This window comes from Cyrtonyx montezumae, unplaced genomic scaffold, assembly GCF_038088225.1.
Source record: "Cyrtonyx montezumae isolate F1298 unplaced genomic scaffold, pur_monq_1.0 scaffold_5, whole genome shotgun sequence".
NCBI classification, from domain to species: Eukaryota; Metazoa; Chordata; class Aves; order Galliformes; family Odontophoridae; genus Cyrtonyx; species Cyrtonyx montezumae.
In genome coordinates this window covers 7042451-7062080 of record NW_027072056.1, presented here as the reverse complement: position 1 = coordinate 7062080, position 19630 = coordinate 7042451, and the positions used below count along the sequence as shown (strand labels likewise).

The 19630-nt window shown below is 42.3% G+C and overlaps 1 protein-coding gene across 2 annotated transcripts in view; it reads left to right on the top strand.

The window, feature by feature from the left end:
* Window positions 1-19630, top strand: part of EPHA4 (EPH receptor A4) — a 90598-nt gene that overhangs the window by 59090 nt on the left and 11878 nt on the right. For both annotated transcript variants that reach the window (XM_065748237.1, XM_065748236.1), the window contains 7 exons: window positions 7417-7541; window positions 8733-8892; window positions 9960-10071; window positions 15083-15141; window positions 15909-16022; window positions 16204-16389; window positions 19391-19452. In XM_065748237.1, the coding sequence (XP_065604309.1) occupies window positions 7417-7541; window positions 8733-8892; window positions 9960-10071; window positions 15083-15141; window positions 15909-16022; window positions 16204-16389; window positions 19391-19452 (818 nt within the window). The remainder of the gene's footprint in view (window positions 1-7416; window positions 7542-8732; window positions 8893-9959; window positions 10072-15082; window positions 15142-15908; window positions 16023-16203; window positions 16390-19390; window positions 19453-19630) is intronic.

Genomic DNA, 19630 nt, shown 5'->3' with positions numbered 1-19630 from the left:
CCAGGTTCTCAGTGGGCTGAAGGGTGGGAGAGAGAGAAGGTTGGTTGCTTGCTTGCTTGACTTGAGGAATGGCTTAGGGAACAGGACATGGGCATTACCTGGGGGCTTTCCATGCCTCCTTGCTTCGATTTGGTAGCTTTGATTTCCCTGTGGAAAGAGTTGGAGAGGGAGTTTGGTTTGCTCTGGCAGCTCGGTGCGTCCCCATCCCACCCAGCAGCACGGGGTGAGCACAGGCTGCTTGCTGCTGGAGTGGGGGATTCACTCCTTGGGCTGCTGCTCTTCTAGGGGATGCAGCAAGTGGTGTGGGTGGGTTGGAACTGCTCTGGGGATGGAAAGTGGTTGGATTGCTTGAGACCAGGTGTTTGCAGAGGCTGGGAAATACCCTACTTCCAACATCATGGTCTGTTTTAATGACTTGAGCTTACGGGCTCCTGTTTCTTGTTCTGGTCCCCCCAGAGCTGTGCTGTGTCCCAGCATCAGTGGTTTCTGCAGGTGCTGGCTGACCAGTGCCTGGGAAGTAACAGAGTAATTCCCAGAAGTTTTCAGCCCTGACTGGAGTCACAGGACCTTGCTTCCAAGTGTGTGCCTGCTTCAGGTCCTAAAGGAGGGCTCTGAGAGCTCCAGTGAACTCTAATGGGGCTGTGTGGCCCCTTCTCTCTACTGCTTTCAATCCACTATAAGGCAGTGGAGCATCCCTGTTAACTTCTCGAGGCTACAGAATTTATATTTGTTTATCCCGGGTCAGATTGTAACCTCAGCTGGGGGGAAGAGTAACGGCAGCGTGACCTGCTTTGTGACCAGAGGCTCTAAACCTGCTGAGGTCAGAAAGCTGCTGACTAATTCCAACTCTTAACAAATTGTTTATAGCAGTAGAATTTCTTAGAGCAATCTACAGCGCAAAGTACGTTCACCCTCCTTGTGTTAATCGTTATTGTTTAAGCATTTAGAAATGTTACTGACTTTTAAGTGATTGTAATGTTCAGACATTTTTACAAATTGCTTTCCACTGAAAGCCTTGTTTTCCTGTTTGTTCTAAACTGGCATTCATACATACAGGAAATGCACGCACTGTATTCTGCCATGTTACTGTTGGCAACTATTAAGTTATCCTTGTCAGAACATGCCAACAGGATTTCTTAGCAAGCTAGTGGGAAGAAAACAAGCAGTTCTCAGACTAAACAGACCCCGTGCTTGAGCTGCAATACAGATCTCTTGCTAAATGTTATGTAGATTTTCTAGTCTTCTGGTTGAAAGCAATCATTGGGATTGTGGGTTGCAGATTCAGATCTCTGGAGTTACTCCAGACCTGCATTGCATTAACAGACGTCATGATTTGGCCTTCACAGTTGGAGGGCCAGCAGCTGAAAACGTATCGGTGCCAAGAGCTGGTCCCCAGGAGGGAGTAGCCAGGGAAAGCCATCTCCTGGTTGTGCAAAGTCTTCATCACCCTCGTTTCATTGTAGTTGCCGATGTGATCCATAGGGAACTGTGGTCAGCCCTCAGCTCCTATAATGGGTTTGATCAAAATGAGAGCAGTCCTGATGCTAAAACAGACACACGCAGTCCAGAAAATCGCCAGGCTCATTATGGATCCTCAGCAGTTACTGCCTGCCTCCAAGAACTGAAGCTGGAGTAGGATGGTAAATATACTGCACTGTAATAATTCTCAACTACTACTATTTGTTGCTGCTAACAGCCTGGGTTTTTCTGCAGGCTTTTGATTTGATGCAAGTCAGAGCCAGCTTTTGTGGTTTGGCAAGATTTACAGTGCAGGTTCTTTTGGGAGAGGCAAGAAATGAAAACTTTAAAACAGAGGAAATATTTAAAACGTAATAATGCAGCGTTAACGGTCTTTAAAATCTCATTTTCCAGCCCCCTCCTTTATGAACACATCATTATAAACGTAAGTGATGTGGGCTGGTCCCTAAGTCTGAGTGCTTGTCGCTTGTTTTTCTTAGCGCTCAAATGTTCTGTGTGGTGGAGCCTGGAAGAAAGGAAAGACATGTTTTGGGTTGAAGATGTTGTAGGAGAAAGTCCTGTGGCTGAGCTGGTTCTTTTCCTGAGCAGCGTCATGTCTAGTACCAAGGAAGCCTTGGTTGGTTGCAGAAGTACTACAGGTGGATGGAGGGACTGAGGAAAGAGGCCAGGCTCAGCTGTCACATCACTTCATGTTCTGGCAGCCACGGCTGTCAGATGTAGGTGAATAACCTTGGGCGTCTTTCTCCAGTGGTGCAGACTTAAAGTCTGTTCTCTCAGTGCCAAGGCTTGGAAGGGCTGGGCCGACTCCTGGCCTGTCCTGTCTGCAGGCTGCGAGCAGTTCCTTGCTGGTCGTAATTCCTTGCAGGAGGGAGAGAGGCTCTGGGAAGACAGAAAGCTAGGGAATGCCCTGGGAGGCTTCCAGTGGCTCAGTTGAGCATTCTGGGTCCTTATCCAAGTCCTGTCCTGGCCCAGTTATCACTTGTACAAATGTTTGCTTCACGTATACACAGCGATTAATGAGCAAAACTGCAATATGTACATGGTTCATTTTGAAAGTGCTCATCCAGCCCGCAGTGGTGCTGGACCCCAGAGAGATGTGTAGCTGTCATCCCCGCAGTGAGGAGCCGTGCCAGGTTCCTGCTCAGTTCCTCAGATGTGCAGAGACATCTAAACTTGGTGTGTGCAAACAGCTCACGAGTGTGAAAACCTTTCCAGTGCTCATCCTTATGTGTGTATATGGTTTGCACATATGCTGTACATACGTTTGGAAATTTGGGCATGGTAGAATGCGTTCTCCTTTGTTTGCAGGTGGATTGGCGGGAGCACCACCACCCCTGTGCTCTGGTGAGGGGTGCAGTGGTGATCATAGTGACCTGTCTGGGCAGGAGGTGGGGTGAGCAGCCTGGGCACTGGTAGGAAGCAGGATTTGGGCAGGAGCAGGGCTGGTTTTTTTGTCATTTAGGCTGGTATGTGTAGCTGAGAGGGGCTGGATGCTTTTGCCTGCACTTGATTTGAAGCCACTGGGGCAGATAGGAGAATAAGTGGCTCTCTACATTAAAAAAGGATCAGAATCTGGCCTGGAGAACACGGCCTTTAGAAGTAATTAAAAACATATTTGATTCTCTGTGCTCTATATATCCTTTTCCTGCTGTGAGATTATTTGGTAATATAATTTACAAAATGCCATGCAGAAAACCCACAATATTGCAAGGTAAATATTTAAAGAGAAAACATAGAATGTGCCAGGTTTCCTGAAACGTTTTGTTCCAATTAGTACAAGATCTTTTATTTTCTTCTTTTGATTTCTAAGACAGCTTTCCTTCAGTGTTAGAGATCTTTTTATTTTTATTTTTAAGTAATTAATAATGGAGCAGGCTTTTAGTATCTACCCTGGAAGGTAAAAACCCTTAATCACAGTAACATCATTAGTGCTTTCAAGCATTTAATTTTGATGCTTGACAAAGCACATGGCCATTGATAAGAACAAATAAGTGTTGTTGTGTGCAATTGAGGGAAAAAAGAAAAGCATGAAAACCCCTAAGCTTCAAGTAATTAAATTTAAATATGTTATTTGAATTTAGCTGAGATAATGTGCAAACTGTGGGTATATTTTTCAATCAGTGAAAGACCCCTTGAGTAAACATGATCCATTTAAATTCAAATCATGGGGAGTGGAAAGTAAACCCTGCTGTGGTTAAGAAGGCATCTTCACTAGAAGACTGGGCATTGTGTGTCTGTGATGTGTGAGCACTCATGTTCTGTATGGCTTCATAAAGGGCTGCGCTCACTCATGGATGCCTTCATGCCAGAGTTTTTATTGCATCTATTTATTCATTTATTTATTTAGTTAGTTGTCTTTCCTCCCACCCCCCTGGCCCTTAATTTAAACCGGTAATGAAAAACTGACACTCTGCCATTGCCATCCTTTAAAGTGCTTCAAAAACTGTTATAATTCAGCACTTATTAGCCTTGGGATATGACTTTATGGCATTTGGGTGAAGTTTTTGCAGTACATCTGTGCTCTTTCTCTCTCTGTAGGCCACAAGCTCAGAACTGCAGTAATAAAACTACTAGTAGGTGTTTAATGGCAGGTTATTGAGGAAGTAGATAAAAGAAAATTGCAACATTCACATCAGTAGGGAGTGGAGTTTTTTGAGAGAGAGGAACTGCTGAGCTTTGAACTAAGAAAGTTACACTCTTTGCCTTTGTTCAAGGGGACCCCCTTGGAATACCAAGATGCCTCGTCATTCTTCCCTGGGAAATAGGCTGCTCTGGTGGCACTGCTGTGCCGTGTGTGCTGCCTGCATGTGTGAGGAGGAGCAGTTTTATAAGCAGTGATGGTTTAGAAACAAAGTTTTGCTAAGTATTCCTTTCCAAATACCAGGGAGTAGGGAAAAGGAAAGCACAAAAGGTGAAAGACAAAGAGGTCTTCCATCCTGAAAAGAAAAGTGTTATGGGATTTTATTGTGAACATCTGAGTTAGGTACACTGTTCTTTTGGGTCACGCTATCCACATTGTGTTTTATGTAGGAATGTGTGTCTATAATGAACAGTTGTCCATGCACGTATAAGAAGAGGTTCTGCCTTTTCCTGTGCTCGTGATCAAAGAATCATTTTACTAGCCATTATATGTTTATCTTCACATCATCCCTAAGAGGCAGTTTGAAGGCAAAAGGCAGAAGAACAAAGAGTGTAAATGTTTTGCACGAGCTCACCCAGTTCCTGCCGCCTGGATTGCTGCGATGAGCCGCACGGTGGTGTCCTGTTTGTCCAGCATACTGCTGAGGCCTTCTGCCTGTAGAGGACCAAGGAAAAACAGAGCTGATGTTCTCCCAGAAGGCCCATCCTCTGGTGGCCATGAGGTGGATCATGGAAAACACACAAACTTGATTTGCAGGGCTGTTTGGAGAAACTAAAATTGGAAAAGGAGGATTTTATCATGCAGTAAGATAACTGTAGTAACTGTGGTTACTCAGCCCAGTTCCTCAAGACCCTTGAGGATATCCTGTAGGATAGACGGGTAAAAGTCTGTACTGCAGAAATGCTGAAGGCCTCCTCGACAGCCTCTTGTTATCTGGGTCCTTCATCCTGTAGTGGGATATCCTTCAGCAGTGAGGATTTGTATAGAATATGGAGAGTTGGGATATACAGCCAAAACAAAAACTGGGAAGCAAACTGGTCATCAGCAGAGACAGAGAAATAGATTTTAAATAGGATAAAGTTGCATAACGATTACTATTTGATAGGTGCAAAGGACAGGAAGGTAAAAGTAGGGCCGTTCTTACTGTTCTAATAGAGAGAATTAAGAAAGGAATTGATGTTCAAGTCCTATCCCCTCCTAGAGGCCAGGAGCATGTTTATTGCAGTATGGAGTAGTGCCTAAGATCAGCTGCTGATTTTTGAGATACAAGGAAGCACATTTGAAACTGTGTAAAACTGATCATCTTCCACCAAGAGTGGAAGTTACTGTATATTCTTGTGCAGTAAATGGCCATTTTACGACAGAAGAAATGCGCTTTCATAGGGCACTTACCAGCCCAATATTGAGGGACTTGGTAAATTCCAATCTAAAAGCCTGCAGAAATGAAATGGGAAACTGAGGGGTAAAAAAAGAGGATGAAGGCAGGAAAGTGAACTTTCAGTTTGCAAATCTTGAGGTCAGAATGGCATAAGTGAAAGATTCTCAGTAAAAAGAATTGCCTGTCTGCCCTGCATGAGGCGCGGATTAACTAAGCAGATTGCTCTCTGGTTGGTTTATCAGTAATGTCATGTATGGTGTAGGGTAACAAAAACTGATCTGTAATTTATTAGCTGAGCAGCATTTTTACTGCAAGGGGGAAAAAAAATGTCCTCTGCTGAGGAACTGTGAGGTTATTAAGGAGGTTTGCAGTCCTGCCACAGATAGAACTTGATGGAGCACACCTGGATCCTCCCTGTTGGCTGTGTTTATAGTCTCCTCTGTCAGGCAGTATTTGCCTTTGCATGTGAGAGACAGGCAAAAAAAAAAAAAAAAAGAGAAGGGTTCTGGAGGCATTTCTAACAGAGATGCCAAACTGTCAAATAGTAAATCAGGAAGCAGCTCCCTGATGGTTTCACATCAAGAGGAGACACCCTTTTGTGACTTTGTGGTGTCTGCTGGTTATTTTCACTTCCATCAGAACTGTCTGATATGGTCAAGTAAGTCCGAGGCTTTCAACGTTCAATTTTCCTTTCATTTATTGTGACTGTTTTATTTATTTGTCTTTCTTGATAGTTCTCAAGGATATGTGTTTCAAGGATACTTTTTTTCTCTCTTTAACGCTTTCATGGATTGTCATCCCGAAGTTCAGGGTGGAAAAAGAAACAAAAAAGAAAGGAAAAAGGCCAAAAAAAAAAAGAAAAAAGCAATATGTCTCCAGCTTCTGGAGACAAAAGAAGAAATATATTCAATTTAGGAAGACCCCTAATCTCTGGTTATACAGGACAGCTTTGTTAGATAAGATTAAAAATTTCATGAATGTCCTTCCTTATCCCTGGGGACTCTGCCATTTATACCAGCTATTGTTAGCATCAAAAGAGCTTGATAACAGCTGGCCAGAGACGTGACCACACAGCAACACAACAGCAAGAGAGGGGGGCAGCCGGGTTCATAAATCTTCAGAAAAACTGTTCCCCCAGCATAGCCCTGAGCTTGCTTCTGTCACAGTCAAAGGGAGAATGCACTGTCCTCCCACCAGTCAAAAACCTGAACTTCAGCATTAGTGGGGGCTTTATTGCAAGTGCAGGGTGCACAGTGAGATGTTTTCCATTATCATCTTCGTTGCAGCCCTTATTACTGCATGCAGATACAGTTTATAGGATCTTTGAGAATAGCTAGTTGATAAGTAGAAATTTTCCAGAAATCATGCTGCCCTTATCCTCAGCGTGCCATCCTGCTTTTTTTATTCATCGCATTCATAATGTGTCAGATGGGACAGGACCAGGTTGTGCCAGTTTCACGTGTGGGGGACCAATCTCTGGTGTCTTCTGACTGGGAAGGAGTGATCAGAGCCAAAATCTGGCTTTGGTCTGCAGGCGCTGTGCACAGCACCTAGCAAAGGTTACAAAAAAAATAGGCAGAATCTTTTAGCATTTTCCTGTTTTGTGGGGGTTTGTACCTAGGCAACATAAACAGAATCACAGAATTGTAGGTGTTGGAAGGGACATGATGCTGCTTAGGAAACTGTAGCATTAGTGCAAAGCTTACCTGTATAGTATCACTCAGAATCCAAGGACGAGCTTCATTAGAAAGAAAATAAATGTGATTTTGTTGGAGAAAACAAGAAAAATACTTGATACTTCCAATTCCCACACAAGAAGAACAGTTTCTGAAAGTGCTGACGTTGCAATTAAAAAAAAAAAAAGCCTCATTAAAACTAAATTCTTGCTTTCTTTTTTTTTTTTTTTTCTTCTCGACAGCACCATCCCCAATTGCGCTGATCCAGGCTAAAGAGATAACGAGGCACAGCGTGGCCTTGGCGTGGCTGGAACCTGACAGGCCAAATGGAGTCATCCTGGAGTACGAAGTCAAATACTATGAGAAGGTACTGTTAAAAAATAGACAAACCAGGAGTTCTGTTTGGTTTTGGGGAGAACTTTTTACTTTGTTCAGTTTCAGTTTTATTTCCAGATAGAACTCCGCCATTTGAAACCAAATAGATTCAATTTAATAACATTCAATTAAGGATTTCGTGCACTTGAGTGGTTGCTTGACATAATAAGACTCATTGGCAGTTCCAGCTGTATGGCATCATTTTTTTTTTGTTATTTTTTTCTTACCTAGGAACTGAGCTTTTGCAGCAAGCATATTTATAATGAGAATCAATAATGTTGGGCAGAAGTGAGACATTAGTTTTACATCATAGACAGAAGTATAATAATGAAGTATATAAGACAGTAATAATAATGCAATCCGTTTGCCAATAGCTTCTGCTTAGAGTGATGGTGTGGGCTGGATGGCTTTTAATAGAGCATAAGGAAAGAAAATTACATTCTTCATACTTTCCATGTTAGAGGGAGATGTTATTCCTACAAATAACTTCTCAGCTATGGAACTATGAAAAAAGCTATTTTCTTTGAAGGTCCTTTGCAAAAATGAACAATTGCCTCCTCTGGCTCGCGTGCTCTCTCTCATATGCATGCACACTTTTTTTTTATTTTAAATAAAGATAATCACTTACTCGCTTCCCTAACACAAACAAAAAGGCAACTGATTTTCATTGAATCTAGATTAATGCATTTTCTGATGGATTTTCCAGCCAAAAATGAAATCATTTAAAAGATTGGGCTTTCTGGAAGAGATTTTCTGAGCCTTTTATATATATATATATATATATATGTATGTATATATGTATGTATGTATGTATTATCAGTTTTTTATACGGCTTCTGGCTGGTAGGAAATAAAAGAGAGTGCCAATGAGTAAAAAGTTTGCTCATCAGGAGGCTCATATTTGAAGGCTTGGCTGTTTTCCAGAGGATTTCATTGTGTGATTTCTTAAGTAATAGGTGATAAATGAGCATCACACCTACCATCTTATCACTCCTTTTTTGGCTTGCTCAGTGCCGGGGCTATTGAGCAGAGCGGACAGCAGCAGCCCTCGGGACATATTTTGAGAATTCCATGCTTGTTACTCATCTTCTTTCATCATTGTTTTGGCAAGGAAGTGGGATTCCATGGTTCACTGTGCAGTGAGGCATTTTTACTTGATCACCACTGTGTTTTTTTCTTGTTAGGACCAAAACGAGCGCAGCTATCGCATTGTGAAGACAGCCTCCAGGAATACTGACATCAAAGGTTTGAACCCCCTGACTTCATATGTATTTCATGTGCGGGCCAGAACAGCAGCAGGATATGGAGACTTCAGTGGACCGTTTGAGTTCACAACTAACACAGGTAATAACATGCCTGCTGATATCTTTCTTTTCCTTGAGTGAAGAGTGAAAATGTAACTGAGCAGCGTTCTGGGAGTTTCCTGTTGGTTGCCTAGATTATGGTATATTTATTCTGGGAAAGTGTTCCTCTGTGGCTACGTGACTATTAGAGATGTGGTAAATCTGACCTTAGGCATCCGTTTGGATGTATTCTCAACACTAACAATGGCAGTACTTCAGCATGGCAGAAGGAGAAGTGCTCTATAAATATTTAGAAGCCATCGATGCTGGAGAGATTTATGTACCTATTTGGTTAAATGTAAATGTAGATGTTTGCACATGTTTTTGGAGCATCTAGTTTGCAGGGGAATAGAACCCTGTTACTCCCTTTTGCAAGCTATTGACATAGATCAGCTAGATATCCTACATCAGCCCTCATTCTTGCACTTTCCCTTACACAGTCATGTAAAGACAGAATGCTGAAATTATGTTGTCAGTGCAGGTTTTCCCTTTGTTTGAGGGAACATGCAGATTTCCCTCCCAAAATGTTTACTTTTCAGTGGCAGGAAGGTGATGTGACCAAGTATGTATTATTTTGGACATACAGGTTTGTTTTAATCAATTTAAGGTCATGCCAGTCAGTGTCAACATCCTTCATGATGTTAACAGCTGAACATTATCAATCCAGCAGGAAGACAGGAGACATTTTAAGACGACTTACTCTCTTCCTGTCAGCTGGGGAGTGATCATCTGTCCCCACTGAGAGAAAAAGAAAGAGAACAGTGTAAAGCAATTAGGAAGGTGAAAAGAAATAGCCATTATACCCTCTGAGCAACACTGAAGGAAAGAAGGAGAGTGTGTCCTTGTTCCCAGTGAACTGAACTTCCCAAAATCATTATCAAACATCATGTCTTCAGCTAATTAGGGCCCTCTTGGAAAATTGTGTCAAATGACTGTATAATAAAGGTCTGAAAGTAGATTTGAATAGTACTATAAACTGCCTTCACAAGCCAGAAAGCCTCACTGAGTGCTTCCTAGGTTGATTTTTTTGAGGTTGTCTGACACTAATGCTCTCTTTTCTGTTTCCAGTTCCTTCCCCCATCATTGGCGATGGTACCAATCCCACAGTGCTGCTTGTTTCAGTGGCTGGCAGTGTTGTTCTTGTGGTCATTCTCATTGCAGCCTTTGTCATCAGCAGGAGGTAAGAACTTAAGCTTCTCTCTCTCCCTATTTCTTTCATGAGGGAGCTTTTTGTCTCTTCCAAACAAAGCTAAATTCTTTGATTAGCATCATAAACAGTACATTTGCATTACAAGCCTTCTCCCTTGTAGCTTTGATCTTCTCAACATTAGTGCCACAGTGGCATGTGATGTAATGGCAATAGTTCCAGCTCTATTTGCTCTTGAAATGCAAAGCTGATTCCAATAACTGGCATTGAGAATCGAGCCAGCTAGAGATTTGTGGTTAGTGTAATTTGAAGTTAAGTTTAATGGGTATGGGTACAGTAGATTTTTTGGACTGACTCCTGGTGTACAGGGAATAAACATCCACAACTGTTGTGAATGAAGCTATCTGGCTGCTGTTCTTGTGATTTTGTCTCAATCAGTGTGAGTATGTATTAATCTTTGGGTTAGTCTTTCCGGTGTGTATGGAAATGACTGTAAAACAGAAGCTACAGTTACTCAGTATCATATGCAGTAAACAGAATGAGCTGATGGTTACTTGATCAAAGCAGAACCATAATCTTCTACCAAGTACTTGTTGATTCCCCCAAAATCAGATAGTGAACAACTCTGCAAATGGGAAGATAGTACAGCAGAAACAGTGTGTTTCTGTCTTCGAGTTAGTATTCAGTCTCATTTAAGATCAGTGTGATTTTGCCTCAGTGTAATTCAGAGATAAAATTGGACGTACCATTACCACATCTGATGCGTGGGATCTGAGGGACAAAAGTTTTGTCAATCTCTGATGATCAGTTTAATGGCATCAGCTATAAATGTGCACAAATTCCTCTTGATTTACTCTCTTACTCTAAATTGTCTTAAAGAGCAGTTAAGTCACTATGGTTATAATATCTGGAACGTAGTCAAGCATTGTAATAGCTTTCTGTGGGTGTTCACCTCAAAGCCTCCATGCTGGCAATGAGAAAGAAGAGCAGAGCATATGAAAATGTAATGCAGAGAGACAGGTTTATTAAAAGCCATTGCAACAGAAAATAGCATCACTGAGCTTGATGACTTAATCTCCCCTTTGCTTTTATTGATCACTTTATTATTTAAGGCAGGATTGATAGCAGGATACATTGGATTTCTAATTATGAGTCGCCACCTTGGAGAATTGAGCCTGTCGAGTTGCTTTGAGATGATTCCTTTCCCTCCTCCCCCTATAAAAAAATTGTCACTTCTCAAGGCTGATAAACACTGCTTGGTGATTGGCCCTCAATGGATCACTTTTTAGAAAATGAAATGTCAACCCTTTGCCCTCATATTGATTCTCTTTAGTATTGGCCATAAAGCTGTCAAAGGAAAGGCTGCCAGGAGCCAGGTAGCTGACAGGCTTGCTGGTGAGGGTGCCTGCTCAGTCTGATCTTCTCCCCATTCAGTTCAGGCTGTCTGTTCAGTTATCTCTGCCCACAAGTGTTTAACTTGGTCAAAAAAAGACAAAGAAGAAAGAAGAGGAGGAGCAGATGGGCAGTAGGGACGCAGGGTTGGTCCAAGCACTGGGAGGAATGGTGGCAGAAGCAGTCAAGTGGTAATGAATTCAGAGATGCCCCTTAGCTCTTTACTGGAGGTCTCAGGGAGGCTGCGGAGGGCAAAAGACAGCAAGAGGAATCAAATTCTAGGGCAGTGAAATGGCTTTGTGCATACTAATGCATGGAGTCTTGTTAATTAATAGCCTCCCTCAATACACTGCTCTCCAGTAGCTGTAAGTAGTTCTCAATAAACAGAACCTGTTTTAATATTCACTGTTACACAAATGATTTTAACCACTTTACCAATGTCATTTAGAGGTGTGTGCTTTGGGGATATTTCATGATGTTCCTGTACCAGCTGAAGTTAATAGCAAAATAATTATACTTTGTTCCAAAATTACTTCAGCTGATAAAATGTTTCTTTGTCCATAGAGTCCCCGTGAGGAGATTTTGTAATATAGCCACGACCTAGAAGTCATATTTGTACAATCAGGACTGTGCTTTGGCCTGCAGACATGGCCTCTCTGCATCCATGTGCCAAATGTGGGAACTGGGCATATGCTGGCGGTGCCCAGTTTTGAACCTTAGGTTATTATTACTAATTTAACATCGTGTTTTTTCAAGTAATTAGTCAAATCCCAAAATACGTCTTCTCAACTGAATTTGTCAAAGGACTTTGCCTTCAGGCAGCTCAAGCTGCTTTGCTCTGTCCTGCAACCTGTTTGTGCCAGTGTGAGAACTAATCTCCCTAAATGTTTTAAGTTTACTGAGGTTAAAATGGACAGAGTGATGCAGCAGGAGTGAAAGTGTTTCCAAACCCTACCCTACAGGAACAAGGGATAAAATTAGAGCATTCGAAATAGAGTTTTAAAGGATTTGGGGAAGCATAAAACAGTGAGAGCTACTTGCTGGAGGGGGATTGGCTGCAGTATGTTGGCTCTGCAGAGCCCTTTGGTCATCCAGAAGTTTCCATCAGAAATTCTTCTGACAGATTGCTTTACTGTGTGCTCCACGAAGGTAGCTGAACACAAATGCCTGCCTTTTACTCCTGGTTTTGGCTTAGCGTGTTCCACCAGCCAGGTGCTCGAGCACTGCATACCACAGCTCTCTTGTTTTGGGTTGGAAGGTGGAAGTACAGTGCGGTCTGGGGCTCCCTGCTGCCTCTCTCCAGTGTGTGCTAATAGCCTCTGGCTGGGCGCAGACCTTCCCCCTTTGTATCTCCAGGCCCCACCTGTAGGTTTCCTTATGCCTCTGACCCCCGCAGCTTCTGAAAGCTTCTGTGTTCTGTTCCTGAATACCTCTGTTTAATCGCCACAACCCAAATCCCTGTAATTAGGGAATTCAAGCCTGTGACAAAGGCTCCCTTCTGCCATTCAGGTGAGCTGCCCTGAGCAGCCGCCCTGCCTGCCCCGTGGTGTGGGGACCAAGGCTGACAGACGGCTGGGCAGCCTGGGGACAATGGAGGCAGGAGAAGCCTGCCCTGGGCCAGCCGGGAAAGGTCACCAGGTGACAGGGGCAGAAGTGGAAGTAGGTAGTTAGTTTGGAAGGTATTATTTGAAGTTAATAAGCTACAATTATATTGCTTGAACAGTAATCCCTTTGTTTCCCTCTGCTTTTTCACTTTGGATTCCTTGGGTTTTAGTGGGGAAGAGTTATTTTCCTGTATTGTTAGAGTGATCTTAGTTTTTGAAAATAAGATTAAAAGCATCTTCACATCCTTAAAATGCGTTTGCACAAAGCTGTTTGTGTTTTAGTCTTCCCATCTGTATCTGAAGACTAATGCTATGAATTTGAAGGGGTACTACTTAAAATGCAGAATCTTGGGGTTTTCATTTTCTTGCTGCTTTTTTCCTCCGAGAGAAGCTGTGTTGTACTGGAGCCCATCTCTGCTGTCCCCTTAGTGACACGGGGCCTTACGTGGCACTCAGTAAAGTTTGCCCTCCTTACTCTGCTCGTTAGCAGGGAGCAGTCCTGCTTGGCTCAGCTCTGTTACACCAGTGCTGCCAGTCCTCAGGCAAATAATTAGTTTACATTGGTGTTGGGATCCAGAGCGGTTTTTAATGAGACTCTCCTTGAGATTTGGAGCAGTTTGTGTTTAACTGACTTTCATCAAGCTCCCAACCCCTGTTGGTTGGATGTGTTACCTGTGCTGTATGTCTGAACACCAGGCCTGTTGATGTTGTTGGGAGCTGTAAGGCTCGGTTCGAACATCAGGTAGTCTTGGTATGTTGAACCAAATCTTCTTCCTTCTGTTCACGAGTACTTTGTAGTTTTGCTTGAAGTGCCAGCACCAAAAGGTTGCAGAGACAAAAGCTGGGCCATGTTCCATTTGCTGAGAGCAATGGGAAGCTGCCATTCCCACAGGCCAGGCGTAGGGCGGGAAGGAGAAGCTTCTTGCTGATGGGCAGAAGCGTTGTGCTGGCAGGATGGGAACAGTGAAACTTGGAAGATTTGCTGAAACTGAGACCGTCAAAGTTGTGTGTTTTCTCCAAATGTTTACCTCCTCTAACTCCCTCTCTTTCACCCACTCTCATTTTCGTCCTCTATCTATCACTGTGGTCAGGGGCCTAACCAGCACACCCCAGTAGTTGTTGGTTGGCTCCTGCTCCACCCTGGGCATTGTCACACGCAGTGCCAGAATCACTGCCCTTTGTAGCGGCTTGGTTTCTCCATTCTCTTTCCCTCTTCACTCCAGACCAGACACATTCCAGTAGCTAACTGGAGTCTGCTTTGCTGCTGACTTCCAGAAGTACAAGCAAGCTGAGGAGTAAGCAACAAGGCCTTTTCTTTGGGAGTATCTGTTTTTATGCCTGGTTCTCAATTTTCCATGAGTATCAAATCCCTCTACTTACTTACCATTAGAGGCTGGAGAGCTTCAAATTCCAGCACACAACTGGTGGAGCTAACATGTACTGCATTATTGTATCCAGCTCAGGTTTAGCAGAAGAACTCTGCCATTCCGAGTTCTATATCCCCTTCAACTGTGCAGTGATTAAAAGAATAAGCAATTCCTCAGGACCTGCATTTGTGATAATGGGTCTTTTTTTTTCCATCATGCTGATTCCTGTGTTAATAGACTGCTTCCTTCCTTAAATCTGCAGTTGAAGAAGGGTGTTGGTATTGGCATTTGCCTAATGAGGTTTAAAACCATTCTACCAAAACACTTCCCTTGTAACATCTATATCTATATATGGTAGTGCTAAAAAGCAATTAGCACCGTTTTTGCACAGCATTGCAAATGTACATTTGAAGAGAAGGGAGCTGGAACTCAACATTTCTTTGTTTAAATGCTGAGATGCAAATACCGAGGTCTGTGTTTCCCCTTGATGCTTTGTTGATGCCAGTAACACTTAAAGCAGTTTGAGGAGTCTGTTACCCCTCTGGAAAGCTGTGTCATGGGCTGTTGCAGGGGAGCTGCTGAGCACAGGTTGTGGCAGGTGCAAACAGGTCAAGAAGACAGAGCTTGTCTCAAAGTAAGATATTTATTTTGAGCTATAATGCCCTTTTTTTGTTCTGACAGACGCAGCAAATACAGTAAAGCTAAGCAAGAGGCAGATGAGGAGAAACATTTGAACCAAGGTAAAAGGCAGTGGTGCTTGTTTATTCTTGATTTGGTTCAGAAAACATGTCCAACATTCTGATGTTTGGCAAATAAGGCATGGCATTCCTCTTGAGATGAATGTGTTTCTGTTTTCCTTGCTTGCATCCATCCTCTTTCAAAACTAGATGCTTTAGTAACAGGAAAAATAGAAGCATCCACGTGAAACTTTCTGGAGGTGGGAGAAAGGTTCACAAAATTGTTCCATTGTTCATTTCCATTGAAAGATTTCTGTTCCTGCTAGTGCTATCTAGACGTGATTTTTCCCCACAATATTTTGCTAAGACAGGTTTTGGATGGGCAGGAGGCAATCCTGTTCGAAAAGAAATGTGAACTTTGCTGCTTTGTGTTCACGAATCCTACTGTTACTTCCACCTCAGTCATACAGGTACCAAACCTGTGACCTGAGCTTAGAATTACTTGGTTCGCAAAAGAGAAACGTGATATGTTTTATTGTCACAGGTGTATAGCCAGACTGTTAGCCTCTTAAAGATGGTAGTGACTTAGGAAAGTAATTTATTGGCAAAAGCCTGATGAAATCAATATTGGGAAATAATAAAAAAAAATATATATAGTGGGGAAAAATACATTAAGTACTTCCTTTTCTGATCAGTCATTCCTGGCTTACTATACACTTTTATTGTGCAGTCTCTTTGCTGTTGTATATCATTAAGACTTCAGTCTCATATGTTCTGTGTTCAGCAGCATGTAGATCAGTGACTTCAAATAAAACATTTCTGCCTTGCAGGTGTCAGAACATATGTGGATCCTTTTACATATGAGGATCCAAATCAAGCTGTGAGGGAATTTGCCAAAGAAATTGATGCCTCCTGCATAAAGATTGAGAAAGTCATTGGTGTGGGTAAGTGCCAAAACCTTTTGCATTTTTTTCAGTAAATATAGTTTTAAATTTGCTTTTTGGAAATGTGGGGCCCTTTGATCTTTGTATGACAGTTCCCCAGAATGAACTGCTGTAACATCTTGGCAGTCAAAGTGCATGCTTCATGCTCATGACCATGGATTCTTGTGGCTTTTTCCTTAAGGGGAATTTGGTGAAGTATGCAGTGGACGTCTCAAAGTTCCAGGAAAAAGAGAGATCTGCGTGGCTATCAAGACTCTAAAAGCTGGTTACACTGACAAACAGCGGAGAGACTTCCTGAGCGAGGCCAGCATCATGGGACAGTTTGACCACCCCAATATCATCCACTTGGAAGGTGTAGTTACTAAATGTAAGTAGGTCATTTTCATGACAAGGCCAACTTGGAAGTCACCGAGAAATTAGGGTGGTTGGTTTTTTCATTCTTTTTTCTTTTGTTTTACCATCTCTCCAGTGAAGTGACAGATGGAACAGATCCACTGATAGCTAATAGGAGGAAATCAGTGCAGGACAAGTCATTAATCTTGTTGTCAGCTATAAATGGTTTTATGGTTTCAATTGATATTCTATCTGTAGGCAGCTTGTGGAAGATTTGTAGGGGGAATTAAAATGGCAGGGGTTGGCTTTTTTTCCCCTTCTTGCTATGCCAAGCAGGCATCTTTCATATCTTTGCTAGCCTGAGCTGATTGTTACAGGATAGGCAAAAGCAGATGGTGAGCAAAGAATTTAAAATAATTGGGAGAAAAATACCAAAACAAAACTACAAAGTCATATGTTTAAGGTACAAAGCACAGATGTAAGGAGCAAGCCTTTGAAATAAAGTAGTCTGTTTTAGTGTGAAACTTGCTTATTTGTTTTCTCGGATTGTGTTATAATTTCACTCCGTAGGAATTACCTGGCTCATCTTTTTTATTTGGTTGTTTTGTGTTGGATTAGTTTGACTTTTTTTTTCCGTGTGTGTGTGTAAGTCTGTTAGCATTCACTGTGCCACAAACCCTGCCTTAGAAAGAGTATGACAGAGCTTGCTGAATGCTATTTCCGGGGTAGAACTGAAAGTATACCTGTGAGACAGACGCCCTTGGGTCTGACTTCATAAAGTGCCTCTGAGATGGTGTAGTTATTGTCTCTACTCCAGCTGCACTAGGTAGCATGTTGGCAAAACCTGACACAGGCTGCTAGTCCTGAAAGACCCTTTGAATATATAAGGCCTCATTCTCAGGGCAGCAAGGAAAGCAGACAGTGGGCTTGTGAGCTGCTGCTAAAGCAAGATCCGAATGCTCACTCGACCGCTTGTGTTTCTGGACATTTGTGTTCCTTCTCCTCTGTAGAAGAGGCAATGTGAGAATTTTTATGTTTAATACCCCCTAGCTTGAACCCCCCCATAGCCGTTACAGCTCTAGCAGTTATAGATGACTAGATGTATTTGCATAATGCAGTTGTCACTGAATTAAAATGATTGGAAATTTTCACCGAGGAGGTGGCAGCCTGACCCAGGAATGCTTCATTGCCTGGCTCGCAGCGAGCACTGCTCCTGCAGCAAGACAGCTTGCTTACCTCAGAGCTGGTGTGTTTAGTAAACAGGGCTACTTAAGAAGGCATTTATCTCAATTTCTCCATAGGTTTTCTGAATGCTGTGATAAATGAATGCATTTAATAAACTGAAAATTAAAAAGTGAGATAAATAGTGGAGTAGATGGGGGTTGAGGGGAGAGAGGCAGCAAAAAACCATGAATACATTATTGGCTGCTAGTCAAGTACTTTAATAATTGACTCACTGATGGTAACTTCTCCTCTCTCTTTCCCTCTCCACTGCTAAAGAAGTGCCTGAGTAATGAAATTACGTGTTAATGCACTGAAAGAGTCTCCCTTTCTTCCTTTCTGTGTTGACATAGTGCCTTTTGATTGAGGAAGGTTAATTAAAACTCATTTAGCTGTATTTGTTCAGTGGAAGGGTTCTGGTCACAGTTGCAGAGGATAAATGAAACAGCAATGTATGCAGATTTGGTTGGAGTTTTTTCTCTTTTTACCCAAGAATGCTGTCAAAGGTGAATGATGTTATTTTATCACATCTCTTTCCTTAAAGGTCACTAAGTCTTACATGCAGAATAGTTTTCTTTATGTCATATTATCTCTCCTCTGCTTTGTTCATGCAAATCAGAAAGGATTCAGCTACCAGACTGGCATTTCATAGGCAAACATGCCAGGTTGCATGTGACCAAAATATGCTGCTGTAAGAAGTACAAAAGCTAAGTTTCTCTTGTGCACTGTATTTTATGGAGGAAGAAACTCAATAGTTCTGATAGCAGAAGCAAACAGCTGGGCTACCATGTCAGCCCAGAGCTCCCTTGACTTCAGGTGGACTTAACAGTGCTCATGTTGGGACTGAGTGTTTGCCATTTTGCCTTTGACAAATCACTTCTTTATATCTCTCATGACTCAGTTTTAGAATGGAAATGATTCAGGGCCAATTTTTGCAAATGTCCAGATGCTGAGTATGGAGCATAATTAACCAACCCCCTTAAATAATTAGTGTTACTTGTATGTACCTGTTTCCAGTTTCAGCATCACATGACTTTGTAAAGCACTTAAGGCAACATCAAGCATTACTTACGTATCTGGTGCTGTTTTTAGGTAGCAGAATGTCTAGAAAGTCTATTTCTCTTCAGATTGCCCAGGCTTGGTTCTGTGTATTGCAGCATGGGAAGTTGAGTGCTGCTGAAGCATCGTGCCCCACATGTGACACAGTTCATTGAATCGTATATCCTGTGGCTGACTTCATGAGGCAAATGGCACTGGCTCATTTATAAATAACAAGAGATACAGGGTACAAATTTGGGACAGGGGAAGTTGAGAGGGATTGCTTGTATTTTGCTTTCTTGTCTTTGAGTGCCTTGTAGCTGCTGACAGCTAGTAACTTGCCTAAAGCATTGATCTTTCGGAAGAGACGGGTAGACCAAAGCTTTCGTGAATTCCATGCTGGAAAAGGAAGCCTTTCGTGTCTGCAAGCAGTTTAATTACACTAAAGATTTTTGTCAAGTTTGAACAGATCTTTGATTTTTAGCTCTTGATTATCAATTCATGTATTCCTTAGAGTCCAGGAGCCAATCCAGTTGAAGACCTTGTCAGCCAGTCATCTGAAGGGTTAACCTTCCAGAGGGGGCCATTTGAATGCCTGCAGCCTGTAATATTTATTCACTTCCTCCCCACAGCTGAGGCATGAGCTTGGTGCTTTTCAAATTAAATTAGATTGTGCAGGACAGGTGTCTTGGCAGTAAAATCATGCGCAACCCATTTTTATCACATTAATATCAGTGTTCATCAAGGAATTGTGTTTTACTTTCTGCACTCTCTAGGTAAACCGGTAATGATCATAACTGAGTACATGGAGAATGGCTCCTTGGATGCCTTCCTTCGGGTAGGTGATTTCTTCATAATAAGATAAAGAATTTGTATAGTGGGAAGCATCTTCTGTTTTCTTATTCTGGTTCTGTTTGTAGAGGGATACTGAGAAGTCAGTATTTTTGAAGAAATTATGTTTGTACTTGGAAAATTCTGTCTCTTTGCTGATGTCATTCCTATCAAAACACAGAATA